The sequence below is a fragment of the Echiichthys vipera genome, assembly GCF_963691815.1.
Source record: "Echiichthys vipera genome assembly, chromosome: 10".
Classification (NCBI taxonomy): domain Eukaryota; kingdom Metazoa; phylum Chordata; class Actinopteri; order Perciformes; family Trachinidae; genus Echiichthys; species Echiichthys vipera.
The window spans coordinates 21,780,162-21,795,949 of NC_139835.1; the positions used below are offsets into that span (position 1 = coordinate 21,780,162).

At 37.4% G+C, this 15,788-nt stretch overlaps 2 protein-coding genes across 2 annotated transcripts in view; one reads left to right on the forward strand and one right to left on the reverse strand.

The window, feature by feature from the left end:
* Positions 1-948: 948 nt before the first annotated feature.
* Positions 949-6,813, reverse strand: mpc2b (mitochondrial pyruvate carrier 2b). Its single transcript, XM_083921356.1, has 5 exons — positions 6,471-6,813; positions 4,147-4,187; positions 3,641-3,725; positions 3,165-3,276; positions 949-2,064 (listed from the first exon to the last, which is right to left on the reverse strand). Exons 1-5 carry the CDS (start codon positions 6,562-6,564, stop codon positions 2,007-2,009), a joined length of 390 nt encoding a protein of 129 aa, XP_083777482.1. The 5' UTR covers positions 6,565-6,813; the 3' UTR covers positions 949-2,006.
* Positions 6,814-8,054: 1,241 nt separating this feature from the next.
* Positions 8,055-15,788, forward strand: part of dcaf6 (ddb1 and cul4 associated factor 6) — a 28,086-nt gene continuing 20,352 nt past the window's right edge. Inside the window, exons 1-2 of the mRNA XM_083922143.1 lie at positions 8,055-8,422; positions 13,870-13,931. Of these exons, the coding sequence (XP_083778269.1) occupies positions 8,326-8,422; positions 13,870-13,931 (159 nt within the window). The 5' untranslated portion in view covers positions 8,055-8,325. The remainder of the gene's footprint in view (positions 8,423-13,869; positions 13,932-15,788) is intronic.

A 15,788-nucleotide genomic window follows, 5' to 3' on the forward strand; every position in this document is an offset into this window, starting at 1 on the left:
TCGCAGGCCAAGGGCAAAACTAATTGATTTCTGGAAAAAGATGAATTATTGAATTTGAGTTTTGTGCATCTGTCATTTAAAAGACGGAGATCTATAAGCCCTTTTCATAGCAAACATTTTGACTTTACACAAGCTGGTCATAACAGGAAACGCACAGGTGTTGCTGATGAACGGTCTAATCTAGTGCCTAGTGAACGTCTGGAAAATGTTTGACTTTAGCAGTAATGCCGTGAAAGTTAGAAATGTTTGTGAACGTACTTATGTACGCTTACTCATGTAAACCAAACCTTTGAATATATGAAATGCTGAATTTGACTCTTTAAAAGGCTGTCTACCTTTTAAGAGTTCATCACAGCAGCTCCACCAAACCTGAAGCCTTTAACTTCAGTCCAGGTGCTCCCTCTGTGGTGTCAGACCTCTGAACCAGCATTTTACTAAGTGAATACATTTCTGTGTCTTTTGACAGAACAAAGTGTGAGATGAACATGTAGAAATATCTCCACTGTGGATGTTGGAAGTGTGTTCCCCTGCAGCGCAGAGGGAGATGAAGTTTCAGACTGTCCCGTGTTAAAGGGCTGAGGCGTCACAAAGATTTACTGTGTTTAGTAGAAACAGTAGCTCACATCTGTTACAGTATGAAGCCAAAGATTCAAATGTGATGAACGATACTACTTCACAAACAACTGACACCTGATGCACTTTTAGATCTGCAATAAATTATTTTCTCACTTAAACGTTTACTCTAAAAATCAATGAGAAAATAAATGTAATTCATTTAAAAAGAGATGGATGCCCCCTGGGTGAGGTGAATACCTTTTTTGGGGTACATGTAAAGGCATATCAATTTATTCATCAAGCCATATTTTTTATTATTTAGTTTTTATTTTGGCAACTTCTGTCACTTTGTATTTGTTAACAAAGAGACGTCCATACTTAAAATCATCTGCAGGTGTTAAACAGGATTTATTAGATTTACACAGCCAGTATAGAGCCACAGAGCCACAACGATCAACCATCAAAGTGCCATTTCTTCTTCAACAGTCAGCAGATCAAGAAATATTTAAAAGTGATGACACCAATTATTGCTAAAATATTCAGGGGATTATAATGTGAGACTATTTGGGAACATGTCGATGAAATTACTATTCTTACACAGAAAAAATATAAAACATCTTTAAAGGAACAGGAGGATTTTGATAATAAGAGCAGTTAGCATGTCAGTGTTTGCTGTTTGACTCTGTAACAATCAATAAAAAGCTGCACAGGTTAAATATATGTGGCATTGGTGTAAGTGTTCCTGATTAAAAAAAATCAGAAAATGACAACATATCTCCGTACAGTCTCCCTACAAAATAACGTTTCAATACAGTGATTAATAAATTAGCTCTCACACAGATTAAAGCCATTAAAATCAAAAGGAATCATTACATGATAATCAATAATGAGTAATAGTCACTGAGGTACAGGTGTCATAACTGTGACCTATTTATAAATAAGTAAATGAAAAGATTGTGACTCAGTTTAATTTAGGAAAACCCTCTTTGAACCACATTCAACACATATTCAAGAGTTACATTTTTGGGGATATGAATGCATGAGGTACTGACCGCTACACCTGAATAATGACGATGAAGCTCCCAACCTGTGCACGAGACGTAAAGCATGAACCTATGTTAAATAATGTACAATCATACAAGTTGTTGAACGAGTATTATTTGTGCGTTAACGACCACGATTCTTGAATGTGTGTTGACTACAGTTAAAAAAAAAAAAAAACGTTCCGTCATGTTTTTTTTACACCCTGAGGAAATTTTAAACTCGAGGAAAAGTGCACGTTTCCAACAGGGACGACAGGCTTAATGTGGTAGAAGACGGTTATGGCATGAGTGTGACGGAGACAGCGTTGGACGATGTAGAGATGAGAACAAGGGGCGTGTTTGAGCCCTGCGTGAAGTCTCCCTTTTCAGTCCACTGAAGGAAGTGGAGCGCTGGCAACAGGAAAACACTCAGGACTCTGCAGCCTCTTTGGACTCTGCAGCCTTTGCCTTCTGATCCTGGTCGTGCCTGTTTGAGAAGAAAAGATAAGGGATAAAGATTAAAACAGTTTGAGCAAGGTTCATTTTATGTGCCGTCTGTGTCAGGGTCTGCCTGATCAAAGGCAGTGAGGCAGTGTCATGAACAGTGTGCACCAAGTGTTCTCTATTGTGTGTTGGTATTTTTTCGTGGAACGCACTTGGCCGCTGCCTGCCGCTTTGGGAAGGTTGTTACCAGCTGCAACAGCAACGCTGGTGTCGTCTTCACCTTTGAGTCTGTGTGTGTCGTGGAAAAATATGGTCCTGGAGACGCCTACTGTAGCGGGAACTACACAAAGAGGCAGTTTTGAGTACTTTGACTTGTGCTAAATTTCTTCCTGTGGCCAGATTTTACCGTCTTACGCTCATGTGTCACTTTCAGTAACCTTATAGTCGGTCAAAGCAAATACATCTCTGGTCTAATTTTTCACTATTGCTGTTTTTCTACTGAAGTATTTTTAACTTACACATTTAAGATTTTCAACCACAGAGTACCGTTAGACAACCTGCTTTCCGTTTACACCGATACGCGCATGCAAAGTGTAGGAGAATAGTCACGTGATACGCCTTTGGAGGAGTGCTAATACAGAGCTAAAAGGTTTGTGTTGATGGAGATCATTTTTGTTTTTTTTATGATGAAAACGTAGCTGTGTGGATGAAACCTGAGAGGAAGAGACCAACTCTGCGTTGAATCAAACACAGCACTTCCTGCGTCTCTCTTTATTTAATAAACACTAAACACACAGCTGTAAAGTGAACCCCCGCAGCTCCTTGCGTGTGTTTGCGTTACAGTGCGGATTTAACAGCTAGTACTTCAGCACATTTCCCTTTTGGAGTTCAGTTCATTGTTTGGAACATTGGATACAACGCACACATGAAAACTACTGTATGTTATACATTTACCACCACTCTCAGTGTATCAGCTGCAATGCACTTAAACATTAACTAGTCACCATGATTTCTTATCAGCAATGAGAACAAATTATTGTGCCCATATCTTGCATCACTTATTATAATTGATCATTAAATTGGTTTTATCGGGAGTTAATAAAGCCACTTATTCTGTAAATTAACCACAGTAAACACACAAACCTCCAGATCCTGTAGAGCTGGGAGGCTCCTGCACCACCGAGGAAGAAGTTGACACAAAACAGGTTCCAGTTTTTCGGGATTATGACCAGCGAGTATCTGGACCAGATCAGGCCTGGTGGAGGAAGGTCAGCAGTAAGAGTGAAGGTTATGCACACTAATGGCGAAGCAGCTGTTGCTCATGAGAACAGAGTCTATGTTTTGGTAAAAGAGTAACAGATAAGACCTGTTTGAAGAAACATATTGCAAAAGCAGATGCATCAGACGACCTTTAGCACAGATGGGAGAACACTGAACTGATATTTCAAAAAGGTTGACCAAGAAGTGTGTCATTTTTTTAAGTATAGGACAGACTTTTTGGTACCAGTTATCTTTTCCTGGATCACAAATATATATAACAAATATATGTTGCAGGCTGGGACATTATGCCATCAGAGGCTCAATGGTAAAGTCTCCATTTAAAATCCATTTAACTGTACCTGTGGCTGTCAGCACTGCAGACTGGGAGGTACTGAGTTTTTCTGCTGGACGAGTCATATCAGCCAAACCAGCTGCAACCAGTCCCTGTAGATGTGAAGAGAACACGTTGTTAACAGATTAGTTTGAACTTAAAAGACTAATAATTACACAGTGGTAAAAGGTTCAAGTCTTTAATGGCAATAGTCTCTAACGGTGGCGGCGCTGGGACCCCCAAAAGAGCTTGCGAGGTGATTAAACGCAGTCACACAACCCAAATTTATGCGTATTTTGTTGTACTTTTTGCATGTGTATCACTGGATGGTTTCACCACTTCAGATACCTAAACATATTCAAATAACACAACGTGCATCACCGATTGATCTGGCCATCCTGCACAGATATAAACAATTTGTAAGGAGGGGGTTTCATGTAGACAAAGGTTTGTTTTTTACAAACCAGAAGGGGTTGCAATGGGGACCACTGGTCTAATAATTAAACAAGTTACAGTGTGTGAAAATGCACTTACCCATTTAAACATCGGGGCCCAGAAGAAAACTGTTTTTGGACCTAAGATAAAAAAACATAACGGGAAAATGACAGATATTCTAACAGTGGATATAACATTATCTGATGTAGTTTAACATTTTTTAAAGTTGTCTCTCTGAGGTTTCTCATGCACCTGCAGGTTTGTGATTTTGGTGTTAAAATAAATCTAATCAAGACAGAGCATCTGCAAAACGGATACCTGGATGCCTCAGTGTGTCCAAACACAGTGTACAGTTGAAATATGTGAGGAAACGTAAAAAGATACTGGTATTGTCGTCATATAATATATTTTTTAATATTGTGTTTGCAAAAAATACTTCAAACTGATCATATCAACCTTATAAAACTTCAAATACCCCACTCAGATTTTTAGTCCCTCAAGAAAACAAATATGAAGGCGTCACAATGAGCTTTTTTCTGACATTTTATAAACAAATCAATAAATCAAGAAACTAATCAACAGACTAAAATACAACAACAGTCAGCCCTACATAAGTTTGTATAAAATGCCACATGGCAATCGTGTCGGTAATGCATTGTTAAAATTTTTACAGAAAATTGACATTGTTTTTTTTCATGGTGATCTCTCTGAAACGCTCTTAAACCCTTAACTTAGCAGCACAACAAACTTAATGCCATATCGGTTTAAGGAAAATAAACACAAAAAAAAGGTATTATCATACAAACAATACCACGGAAAATCAATAAACGTAGCCAGCCCATGAAAATACGATGTAGTTAAGTTGTTATAGTCTGTTCTACAAGTTGATATTAAATAATATGGTTTGATTTAATTCGCTTCCCCCCTAAAATAGTTAATTTTTATGTCAGGTAATTAATGAAGAGGTTAGACAGAAAACCAGACAGTGGAGCCTGAGTATCTGTAACAGATACTTGACACCTCAGTGAGTCTGAGATTTACATGAACTGAAGTAGCGTCTGCGCAGGGAAGGAAAAAAATGCCTTAAACCATAAAAAGTTGCTGGTCTGGAATCCTGCACCATTTCTGTTACTGCACACCACCGCTGAGGGAGGTGGCTGTAGTCGCCGCCCCTTCATACCTGTTCAGAAAGTCGTCCTTGACAACCAGAGCTCCAGTCCCCTTGTAAACTGTTACAGACAAGCCGTTTACAGACACAACAAAAGACCAGACTGTCCCCAGTGACGCCAGTGACTCTCTAATCTCAGTACCCTCTAGTTAAGATCAGTGTCAAAGAGATCCAAATGTGTGGTCAAGTTGTACTCTCAGAAAAGGAGAAACACGTACACTTCGGGAAATCGTATCTAATGCAATGAATCCCAACTACATAAAGGTTTTAGTGTTAAAGTTTCTGTTTGGGTTCTTTTAGAGAAGCGTCATGATTTGAGGTGCGGGAGGTGTTTCTACTTTAATTAACCTGCCCTCATTTATAGAAAGTGGGTTGACAAAATACACCGACATGAAGGTAACATTCACTGCAGGAGTGTAGGATTATACTGAATTAGTCTGAGCTAGGTGTATCTTTTAACTGAGGGTAGAAGTTCAGTGTTAGACATTGTATCACACATTTAGAAAGTAAATCATGATTATTAGAGCTTAAACAATAAGTCAATTAAGACATTTCGTCAGCAACCATTGTGATAACAGATCTCTCATTATTAGTGATTTAATCAAGCACAAATATCAAACATTTTCCTGTGATTTTCTCTGTTTTGTATACTTTACTTTTTATTATTGAACATATCAGAGTTTTTTGACAGTTGGGTTGGATAAAGAAAGACATTTTCAGTGCATATGGAGCTCATTTACACATTTGTATTAATTTAAGATCATTAATATTGGTAGCTGCAGCCTAAATATAAGAGTATAATTATCATAGCATTCATTTTCTAGGTTGTTATGTCTAACTTGATGACAGTAACACGACAACTGAGCTTGTTCACTGGTTAAAAAGTGGCTGAAAAGAACTACAAGTAGTTTATGGCATCTACCTTTGAACCCCTCTCAAATCCAACAGTAAACTTCAGGGTTTCTGGAGCTGCAAACTTTCCCCCTGTCCCACTGAGCTGCTTAGCTGGTGTTAACCCAGCAGATTAGGGTTTCCCACAGCAAAACAATGACCTTCATGAGCTTCAGTGACAAGAATAAAAACAGGGACTACTGTTTTGATCATCTTCATGTGATGTGTGAGTGCATCTACATCTCTTCCACCACACAGCTGGACAGACAAGAGCCCCGCATCAGTTAATCCCCACCCGGGACACATCCCAAACACAGACCCGCACCTGCCGATCGAGAAGCCGGGGAGACAAACTCCACATTACCTGCAGGGTGGTTGTATAGAGGTCTCAGTTTTGCCGGCAGCATGTGCTCGATGTTGTTTAAAATCCTGTGATAGGAGGCTCTGAGCGCAGCCATGATGGTAGATGTCCTGGAGCAAATTAGTGGAACTTTAAGCTAGCTCGCTGAATGGATAGCTAGCTCAAGACGTGTCTTAAAAACCACCAAATTTAAAAAAACGTTTGTCTCTTTTCACGACGTTGTCAAATAAATAATCGACAGGTCGCTTTCAGATGCAGAAGGATGCTGCTGCCCTACTGTCGACCTTCCCCCGGCACCACTGTGACCATGCTAGCGCTGTTAGCTTCTCTGTAGCTTCTGTTTGACCGACGAGGTGACTTTCTCTGCGATGCAACCTACCGCCTGAGGGGGCGGGGCTACAGTTTCCTCTATCCTCATTGGCCCACTTGCGCAGAACCCAGTTATGATTGGTTTAGAAAAAAATGATTATTTTTCAGCATGGCGTATCCCGTGTGGGTGGAAACAAAACTGTTTTGTTTTTATTTTATTTAAAAAAATATAAATATTACAATGAATCAATTTAAACATTACTTTTCGTACATGTTCAAAAGTTATAAACAATATCAAAAATGTTTTTCTAATTGTAGAAATAATAACTACATGAATTAAAAAGTATAAAGACTGTAAAATAAAGAACAAGGAATGAAGAATAACAAAAACAAAAACGGTCTGCTGCTAAATTAAGGAGTCAACTTTGAAATGCCTAAATAATCATATAGTTTTTGCCAATCTATTATTTTTTGTTTTCCATAGTGGTTACATATGATTAAAAAATAATATAATATAAAAGTAAAAATCTCTTACACATATAAATGAATGTATCACTCATTACTTGTATTTTGAGACCCTATCAACAAATCAGTCCTTTTTACAACAGTCTTATTCAAAACACCAACAATGCATGGAGAAATAAACATGACATAAGTCTAAATAAATAAATGCATCTATAAATACATAAATACTGAAATAAATAAATAAATAAATGAGACTTCCTATCTCATTAACATAAGTACACAGAAATACAGAAATTAATAAATGTATGTCTGAAACTCAATAAACAATGTGGGAAAAAACATACATACGATACATGTAGGTAAAGGAAAATATAGACATGAATATAAGGAAGTTATTTATTCTTTTATATATACATTTAATAATTGATTTACTCTTCTTTTATTTATGTATACTTTTATGCATGCGTTTTTATTTATTCCTGTATTTATGTATTCGTTTATTCATTTATTTATTAATCTATGCATGTATTTATTTTTTCCTGTATTTATTTATTTACATATTTATGCATGCATTTTTTATTATTCCTGTATTTATTTATTTATTTACATATTTATGAATGCATTTATTGAAACTTAAGTCATGTTTAACTCTCCGTGAAAATAAATAAATGTGACACAGGTTGGCACATGTTTCCCGCCCGGCAGCTGTTCCGCTCACCAAAAACGAACGCTCCCAACCGCTCTGTCGAAACCACGTAGTTTCTCGCGTGGTTTGGGACACAGCTGACCGCTGCCTGCTACAGAAGAAATAAACCAGAGGCTAGGCTAGCAGGACGGGGAGTTAGCAGCGCAGAGAGCAGCGGTCCGGTGAATGTAAACTCATGAGGACAGCGGAGACACGACAGGAGCGAGTCTTTCACCTCCGGAGATGTAGACGCGGAGTGTCGCGGTATTAGCGCTGTCACTCCGACACACACGGAAACTGGTTTCCATGGCAAAACCCAGGCGACGATAGATAAAAGGCGACATCACAACAGGAACGGGTTAGCTTAGTTTCAATGTTATTGTTAATCAAAGCCCACATATGCTCACAATGTCCTTCTCTGGAAACCTGGTTTGGGATGTAAATAAACGTTTAATTGGATACAACGAGCCTAACACCATCAGGACCAACTATTTAGGTAAGAGGAACAAAAACACGTCTCTTTGATGCTAATAACGCTAGGGTGAGATGATGTATTTTAAATATTGTGTAAGGCAGGTAACTCCACTGCAGGCTGTGTTTGTGCTCGGGTCTGGTCAACAACAACAGAAAGCTGCCAAGTTGCTCCTTCTGCAAAGTCAGAGCCGTGTATGTAAACACAGCAGGGCATTTCCTTTCATTATGTAAAATATGTGAGTCCAGAGCTTAAGCACCAGATAGATGGGATTAAATATTATGTACCACCCTTACTGCTTTTTACGAGGTTATAGCTGCAGCACAATTATATCTATCCTTATTCAATTATTCTCTTATTTCTCTAATGAATTGGAGCATAGATGCAATGTCATGCATGATGCACAGCAAATGAACCGTTTATATGCTACATAACTTTTCACCATATACATATATATTTGTGTTGTTTTTATTGATGTTTTTCTTAATGTTGTGTGAGGTGGGCTTGTTGGGATTAAATATTATATATAATCTTTAACAATACTGCTTTTTTATGAGGTAATAGGTACAGCAAAATTATATCAATCTCTTCATTCATTTATTCTTTTATTTTTGAACAGAAATCGTAACATAGATGCAATTTCCATGCATGAAGTAAAGCAAGGGAACTTTAAATGCTACATCACTGCATTATATCTACATGTATATGAATTAAGTATAGGTCTAAATAGCAATATCGATATATTATCCATTCTGTGATCGATGATCCAGCAGCCTTGATGCAAAGAGAAAATGTCTATACACGTTCTCATCTTTTATTTTTAGTGTCTCCATTATAAGGAATAGATTGTTTCTCATTTGAACGTCTGGAATAGCTCAGTAATAAAATTGTTGAATCCTATTTTAGATGATATCGTCTCATCGCAGACCCCTTAATTCAATCAAATTGAAATTGTACCTTGCAGACTGTGATATAAGCAAATGTAAGAAGCAATATAATCTCACATTGTGATAGAACTTGTGATTTACACACCTTGATCAGTCGTGTATTTATGAAGGGTCGACTGTCCTCCAGTAATGAAATTCTTAGTCGACTAACAATCATACCATTTTGTCGACTACTCGATTTAGTGGATTAAATCGTCAGTTTCTCCACAAAGAATCATGCACCACTTTAAATCTTGTGTTTACCAGAGATGTGCTCTTAGGTTTCTTGCTATCATGATGTATTGCGGCACTTCTAAATAAAAGCATGCGTCAGTTCACTAAGTTTACAGAGTTAGTCCAGAATGTGTGAAGGTAAACTGTGGTTTAAAATAATTAATTCACTTTTTCATCTATGTTTCAAGCTTTACTGTAACTATAAAACTCCTTAGGTGAACTTGCAGGGGTCGCCCTCGTCAGTGGGAGTTTTCTGAATTTCGCTGCACTTCTGTTGGTTATGAGAGCTCAACTTTATAAAAAAAAACAGCAGCCGTGGTGTAAACGGAGGAGATCGCTGGCACAAAACTAGACGGGGGGGTTTTTAAGACTGTGGAACAGTGGTTGACGGAAGATTTCTAAGCCGGTAGAGGTGCGGCAGGTGCCACAGGGGTTTAGTCAGCGCTGTATTTAGCTCTGCTGAGATATGGTTTGAGCTGTTATTGTGTTATGTTTAGAGGGTCCATGCAGTGATGTGTGGGTCACAGCTCTTCTAGGATATATTTAGCTTCAAAAAGGGGGATGGGGGCAACAAGTAGTGGTCTACATTTTCCAGAGACACTTCCGGGGACGTTAAAGGGAATCTGTGTGTATCGCAGGGCTTTCCCTGAATTTAAGAAAGATTTTAGTGTTAATAATGACATTGGATCCTGTTTAACATGAAGGTGGGAACACAACAGAGTATCTATAATTAGCACAACATATACGTTGAAGCACAACATCTTAACATAGATTTTGAACTAAAAAATAAAACAACTAAATGCATTCACGTTCAGCAGATTCTCCTTATTCCCATGTCTAACTGGCCGAACACAAGAACTGTGTTGTCACATTGAGATAAACTTAGTGCTGAAACAATTTGCCTATTTATCTGTTTCTTGATAGTGAATTTGTAATTTTAGTTCAAGCTTCCCCAGCAAAAGAATTTGCTGCTTTTGCCTGTTTGTTTTTTTTAATCAATTTGAAATTGAATATTTTTGGTATTTACTTTTTAATTCTGTCTTTTCAGACAATTAATCAAAGCAAAATATTTGTCAGATGCCATTCTGAATGGAGTTTTGTGGCGCTGCATAGATGTGTCGGCCTACGAGTCGTACTCTACAGACTTGATCATTTTAATATATTTGTCGCTGAAAATAAGAAATAATGACACAAAAATGAAATTCCCTCCGATATCATCATATCGAAATATCAGTCAAAATAATCACAATTTAGAGTTTGATTGATTTTGATCTTAGATTAGTTTCCTCATATCAAGAAGCCCTAAAATGGTACATTTTCTTTTGATAAACCTATTAAAATATTCTCATAAGCCATCATCATTAATATTATTATTTCGTCACTTGATTGACAGTTTCACAAGCGCTATTGCTTCTCATTTACAGTAAACACTCAACACAAATTCAGACTTGTCTGATCCTTCCAACACTAATAAAACCTGTCGGAGCAAGTCAAATTCTCCGTTGGCCTTTGAAACTTCTTTCTTTAACAAAAAAGAAAAACAGCTTTCCCACACTGAATGAATGAAGGTGCTTCATCCTTCCTCCTAGAAGAGTAACATAACTTTGTCACACTGAAACAGATAACATTAATTAGTGTCTGCGTGCTGTTTTCTTTATGTTTCATGGTCCGGTCATGGAGGTTGCCGTTGTAGCGTACCTTTTTTTTATACTAAAAAAAGATAACGTAAACAATAAGTGTTGGACGACAGTTGAAATTAAGACATTTCCTCCGTTTCCCATTGAGAAGAAGAAGAGGAAGAATTACTTTATTTATCCCGCAACGGGGAAATTGAATTTTTTCACTCTTATTATTGATCATGTTACACACACAGGCCTAAACAGGACCTATACATGCAATTAAGGAGAGATGTTAGAGCAAGCAGTTGGGGGTTCGGTGCCTTGCTCAACAGCACCTCAGCAGTGCCCAGGAGATGAACTGGCACCTCTCCAGCGACCAGTCCACGCTCCATACATACAGAGACTTGAACCAGCGACCCTATGGTTCCCAGCCAAGTCACCTATGGACTGAGCTACTGCTGCCCTGAGCACTGCATTGTAGGAGAATAGAGTCAACAGAGTATTACTTTTTGGCTTTAGTTTGCACAGTGACTGTTTCAGTGCATTTAATTTAGTCTCTTTTACGGCCTGAACACTGCGGCACAGCCTGTTTAGTGTCTAACATGGGTTTGGGATACGTCTCATGACCTTAACTATGATGAAAAATATCACAAAGTAAAGACACATCCTGAGCATTAATGGAGTTAAAGGAAAGGCTCAAAGAATTATGACTTAAATATGTGACACATCATCTCATCCTGGAGCTTTTTTTTTATGATTAATGAGAGTAATTGATCCAGAAATATATAAATTTCAAAATCTCAAATATAAATGTGTACTTACAGTTGTGTTAATGCTGCTAACTCACAAATCCCCAGCAGAGCCTACATTTATAATGTAAGCTCTAATAATTGTGTGTTTTATTGTCACTTAATTCTCTTACGAGCTGAATGTTTCCACATACTTCCTCTGCACGAATAATATAGTACATGCTACAGAAATTATTCTACTTTTTTTTGTTTGTTTTTTATGGCATTTTAAATATTTTGAGTGTATAAATGTAAATAATGTGTTGTACACGCAGAAACAGGTGTTTATAGCTGCTAAATTTGTTCAGATCATTATAAGCAAATGAGTAAGAGTTGGGAATTAGTATGCTTTGGCTTCCTCCATTTATTTATTAATAATATTTATGACACTATATAAATCATTTTACTCATTCATTTATTTCCAATGCTATGTCACACTTGCAAAGAACCACTATTGCATCTAACTAGAGTGAAGCATAGTACAAAGACGGATGAATACACAGATGGATTGATACGGTGGTGGATAATTCTCTATTACTGCTTTTATATTTATTTATTTGGAGTTTATTTAACCAGGAAAAGCCTCATTTTGACTAAAAAAATCTCCTTTTAATCTCCTTAGATCCTCATCTCCTAAAAAAGTTTCCTAAAAAAAGTTTTTCTAACCCTAACAAAGTCATTTTGATGCCCAAACGTGCGCCCCACTTCTGGTTACCGTGTCCGTTGATGAGATGGCGTTGCCCTGCGACCACCAGCAGCCCTCGTCTCGTCATGTTGCTTTGCCATTGCAGCGGATTCATTTGCGTCATGTTCACGGGTCTTTAGGCCGCGGTGAAAACAATGGGCTGAAGGAACCTTTTAGTTCCTGAGTTGTTGTTGTTTTTGAATAAAAGTCCTAGGAACTTTGGGTTGAAACGGTTGAAGTGTGCAGATCAGATCGACCTTCGCTATGTGCAGGTGTTTCTGATATTAATCAAGCGTCCTCTTTGATGTCTTGGTTCATTTGTGTTCGATGTGTAGAGGCCATTAATCGCACGTCTCCTCCCTTTGTGAGGAGACTTTTTTAGTCACCCGCAAGACGTCGGAGTTGACTCAAACCTCATTTCTTCGGGTTTTTTTTGTCTCTCATGAAAGCAAGCAGCATGTTTATGAGAAATAAACGACTCATTTAGAGGAGAAAACTTCAGAGTACAGATTTGCTGAATCAAAATAGACTTTGATCGATATGACTACAAAGGTGCCGAAGGCTGCTTTCTAAAACAATTCATAACATCATTAAAGAACAGTTACCATTATTATTATTATTATTATTATTATTATTATTATTATTATTATTAACTGTTTTTAGTTAACATTATTATACTATGTACATTGTGTTACATCATCAACCAACTCTAGAAATGAACAATGAGAAAATAAAGAATGAATAAAATAAGTAGATAAGCATATTGTTCAATATCAGTCAATTGTTGACCATTTAAATCAAGAACAAATTAAAAGTAAATAACTAAACATGCTGTACGTTCAGTATGAGTCAACTGCTGATCATTTAAATAAAGAATGAATTAAAAAAATTAAAGAAATAGCTAAATGACACCATTTCTAAATCAGTGTTGTTTTCTGCAGTATATGTCATTGTTGTTATAACATACACCAGTAATGACACCGATATTTGTGATAGACCAGTAACAACCGATTACCGATATATAATAAACATCTGAAAGATGAGTTTTGTCTTTGAATTCACTTTATTACAACATTTCTAGAGGAAAAGATGAATGGATGAATGAATAGATATATAAATGGATGGATGATGAATTGAGAGCATAGGGCTGCCATTCAATTGGAGTAGAAATGAAACCAACCTGTCATTCTTTTACAATCATTTCTTTTCCTTTTTACAGGTAGAAGAGAATTTGTCCAGAGACTGAAACTTGAAGGGACACTGAATGTACACGATGGCTGTGTAAGTGCCCCAGAGCTCCATCTATGTGTTTGTGTATGCCCAAGAGAAATTAATGTTTGTGTCGCACACACACACACACACCGTGGCGCCTTTCCTGGGTCAGTTTGTGAAGCGTCTGCCTGAGCGCAGGTCTTTGACTTCAGGCCAGCGGTTAATACCTCACACAGAAACCCGACTCAGACGGTCACACGTCCTGTCACACTATCAGCCCTGACATCAGCCCGTTCAAAACACCACAACAACCACAGGACAGCTTCACTTTAACTGTTTTGTTTTATTTATGTGTAGGCAAGCTGAGATATTCCATGTTTAAGTGATTTAATTATCTTTTTGTTGATTAACAAAGAAGGAACGAGTGTTTCCACGATTGATTATACATTGAAGTTGTTTCTCAAGTAAAAACAACAAACATTATGCGTTAACTTCTAAAATTTGCAGATTTCCCGCTTTGTTCTGTTGCATATAATTATAAATTCTTTATTTTGGCTTTTTTGAAACCAATAAGGATGTGATGGAGATTTCTCGTCATTATTTTTGTGTCTTTATAGACTTCTAATCAACCTTAAGACAAAAGTATGTTAGGAAAATAGTAGGGCCTGACAGATGTGGGATTTGTTAGACGAATACCGTTATTATTATTATTATTATATTTAAGAGGGGGGAAATTTCCCCTAATACAGATCTATGACAGCGGTTATTGTGAATTTCTGACTGGAATAAAAGTAGACTTTTCCTGTGGATTGTGCAAATATGACTCCGCAAAGGTACTAAGAATAAAGAATAAATAAAAATAACATAAAACTTCTTATGGCACCGTTTCTATAAATCAGCCCAAGCGTTGTTTTCTGCATTATGTTCTGTATGAAATTTTTTCTCACGGCGCATTTCAGAAAACAAACGCTCCACTGAACGTAATTGTTTCTGCAGAAAGTCGTGGATCGTAGAGGCTGCACCACCACAGTATGAACTCAAATGTTTATAGGACAGGTGTACAGGTGCTGAATTTAACTGGAGAAAAAAGAAGTGCAAATTAGAGCTGGTCTGAAGGTTAGCCCACGACATCTAAAATGTAGAGTTTTGCCTGTATTAACAGGTTCATTATCTTCTGTATAGTGTCAATATTCTCTTGGTTCTCTCTCTGGTTGAGGTATATTTGATACAGACACTGAAGGTTGAGCTGATTAATTGATTTGTCGATCATCAGAAAAATAACTCAGCCATTTTGATCGTTAATTATCGTAGCCATATTTCAAGCTAAAATAACAAATAAAAGCAAAATATCTTCTGGTTCCAGCTTTTCCAGTTTGATCAGTTGCTGCTTTTGTCTGTTTCTTGTTTTGCTTTCTTTCATTGGACTGAGGAAAAGTGGGATGGCTTTTCATAGAGTAAATAATAAAATAATGAATCATGAAACAGATTTTTTTGTTGCAGACCTAACTGAAGGTGATGACTCAACTGAGCATCTTTAGATAAATGACCACAAAACACAATTTTGCCGTGAAGCTGCCACACGTTGCAAAATCAGTTAAAACCAAGGAAGTAGTTGTATCAGGTGCAAATTACAAGTTGTTGTTTGTCAAAGGAGTGATTTGCTGATTAATCCCAGATGACAGTAACACAGAGTAAAAATATAACTGTGAGAGACAGTTGTGCCACAGGACACTCAGACGTGTGTTTTAAAAAAGACACAATGATACTCTACATTTAGATCCCCTCTTCCCTTTCCTTTGAATCTGATGCCCGCTTTCCACCTTTTTAATCTTTCATCACATCAGAGAACCCGATTCACCTGCACGCCACCTCACAATCTGATAACATTTAACTGCAGATGATCGGGATCGATGGAAACTGTTTAAA

What these genes read in the sequence shown, in the direction of transcription:
- mpc2b (XM_083921356.1), bottom strand. Translation starts at nt 6,564, where the DNA reads ATGGCTGCGCTCAGAGCCTCCTATCACAGGATTTTAAACAACATCGAG. An exon ending in TCTATACAACCACCCTGCAG is followed by an intron (nt 4,188 to 6,470) that starts GTAATGTGGAGT and finishes TTTTTATCTTAG; the next exon opens with GTCCAAAAACAGTTTTCTTC. An exon ending in CAGCTCTACAGGATCTGGAG is followed by an intron (nt 2,065 to 3,164) that starts GTTTGTGTGTTT and finishes CTTCTCAAACAG; the next exon opens with GCACGACCAGGATCAGAAGG.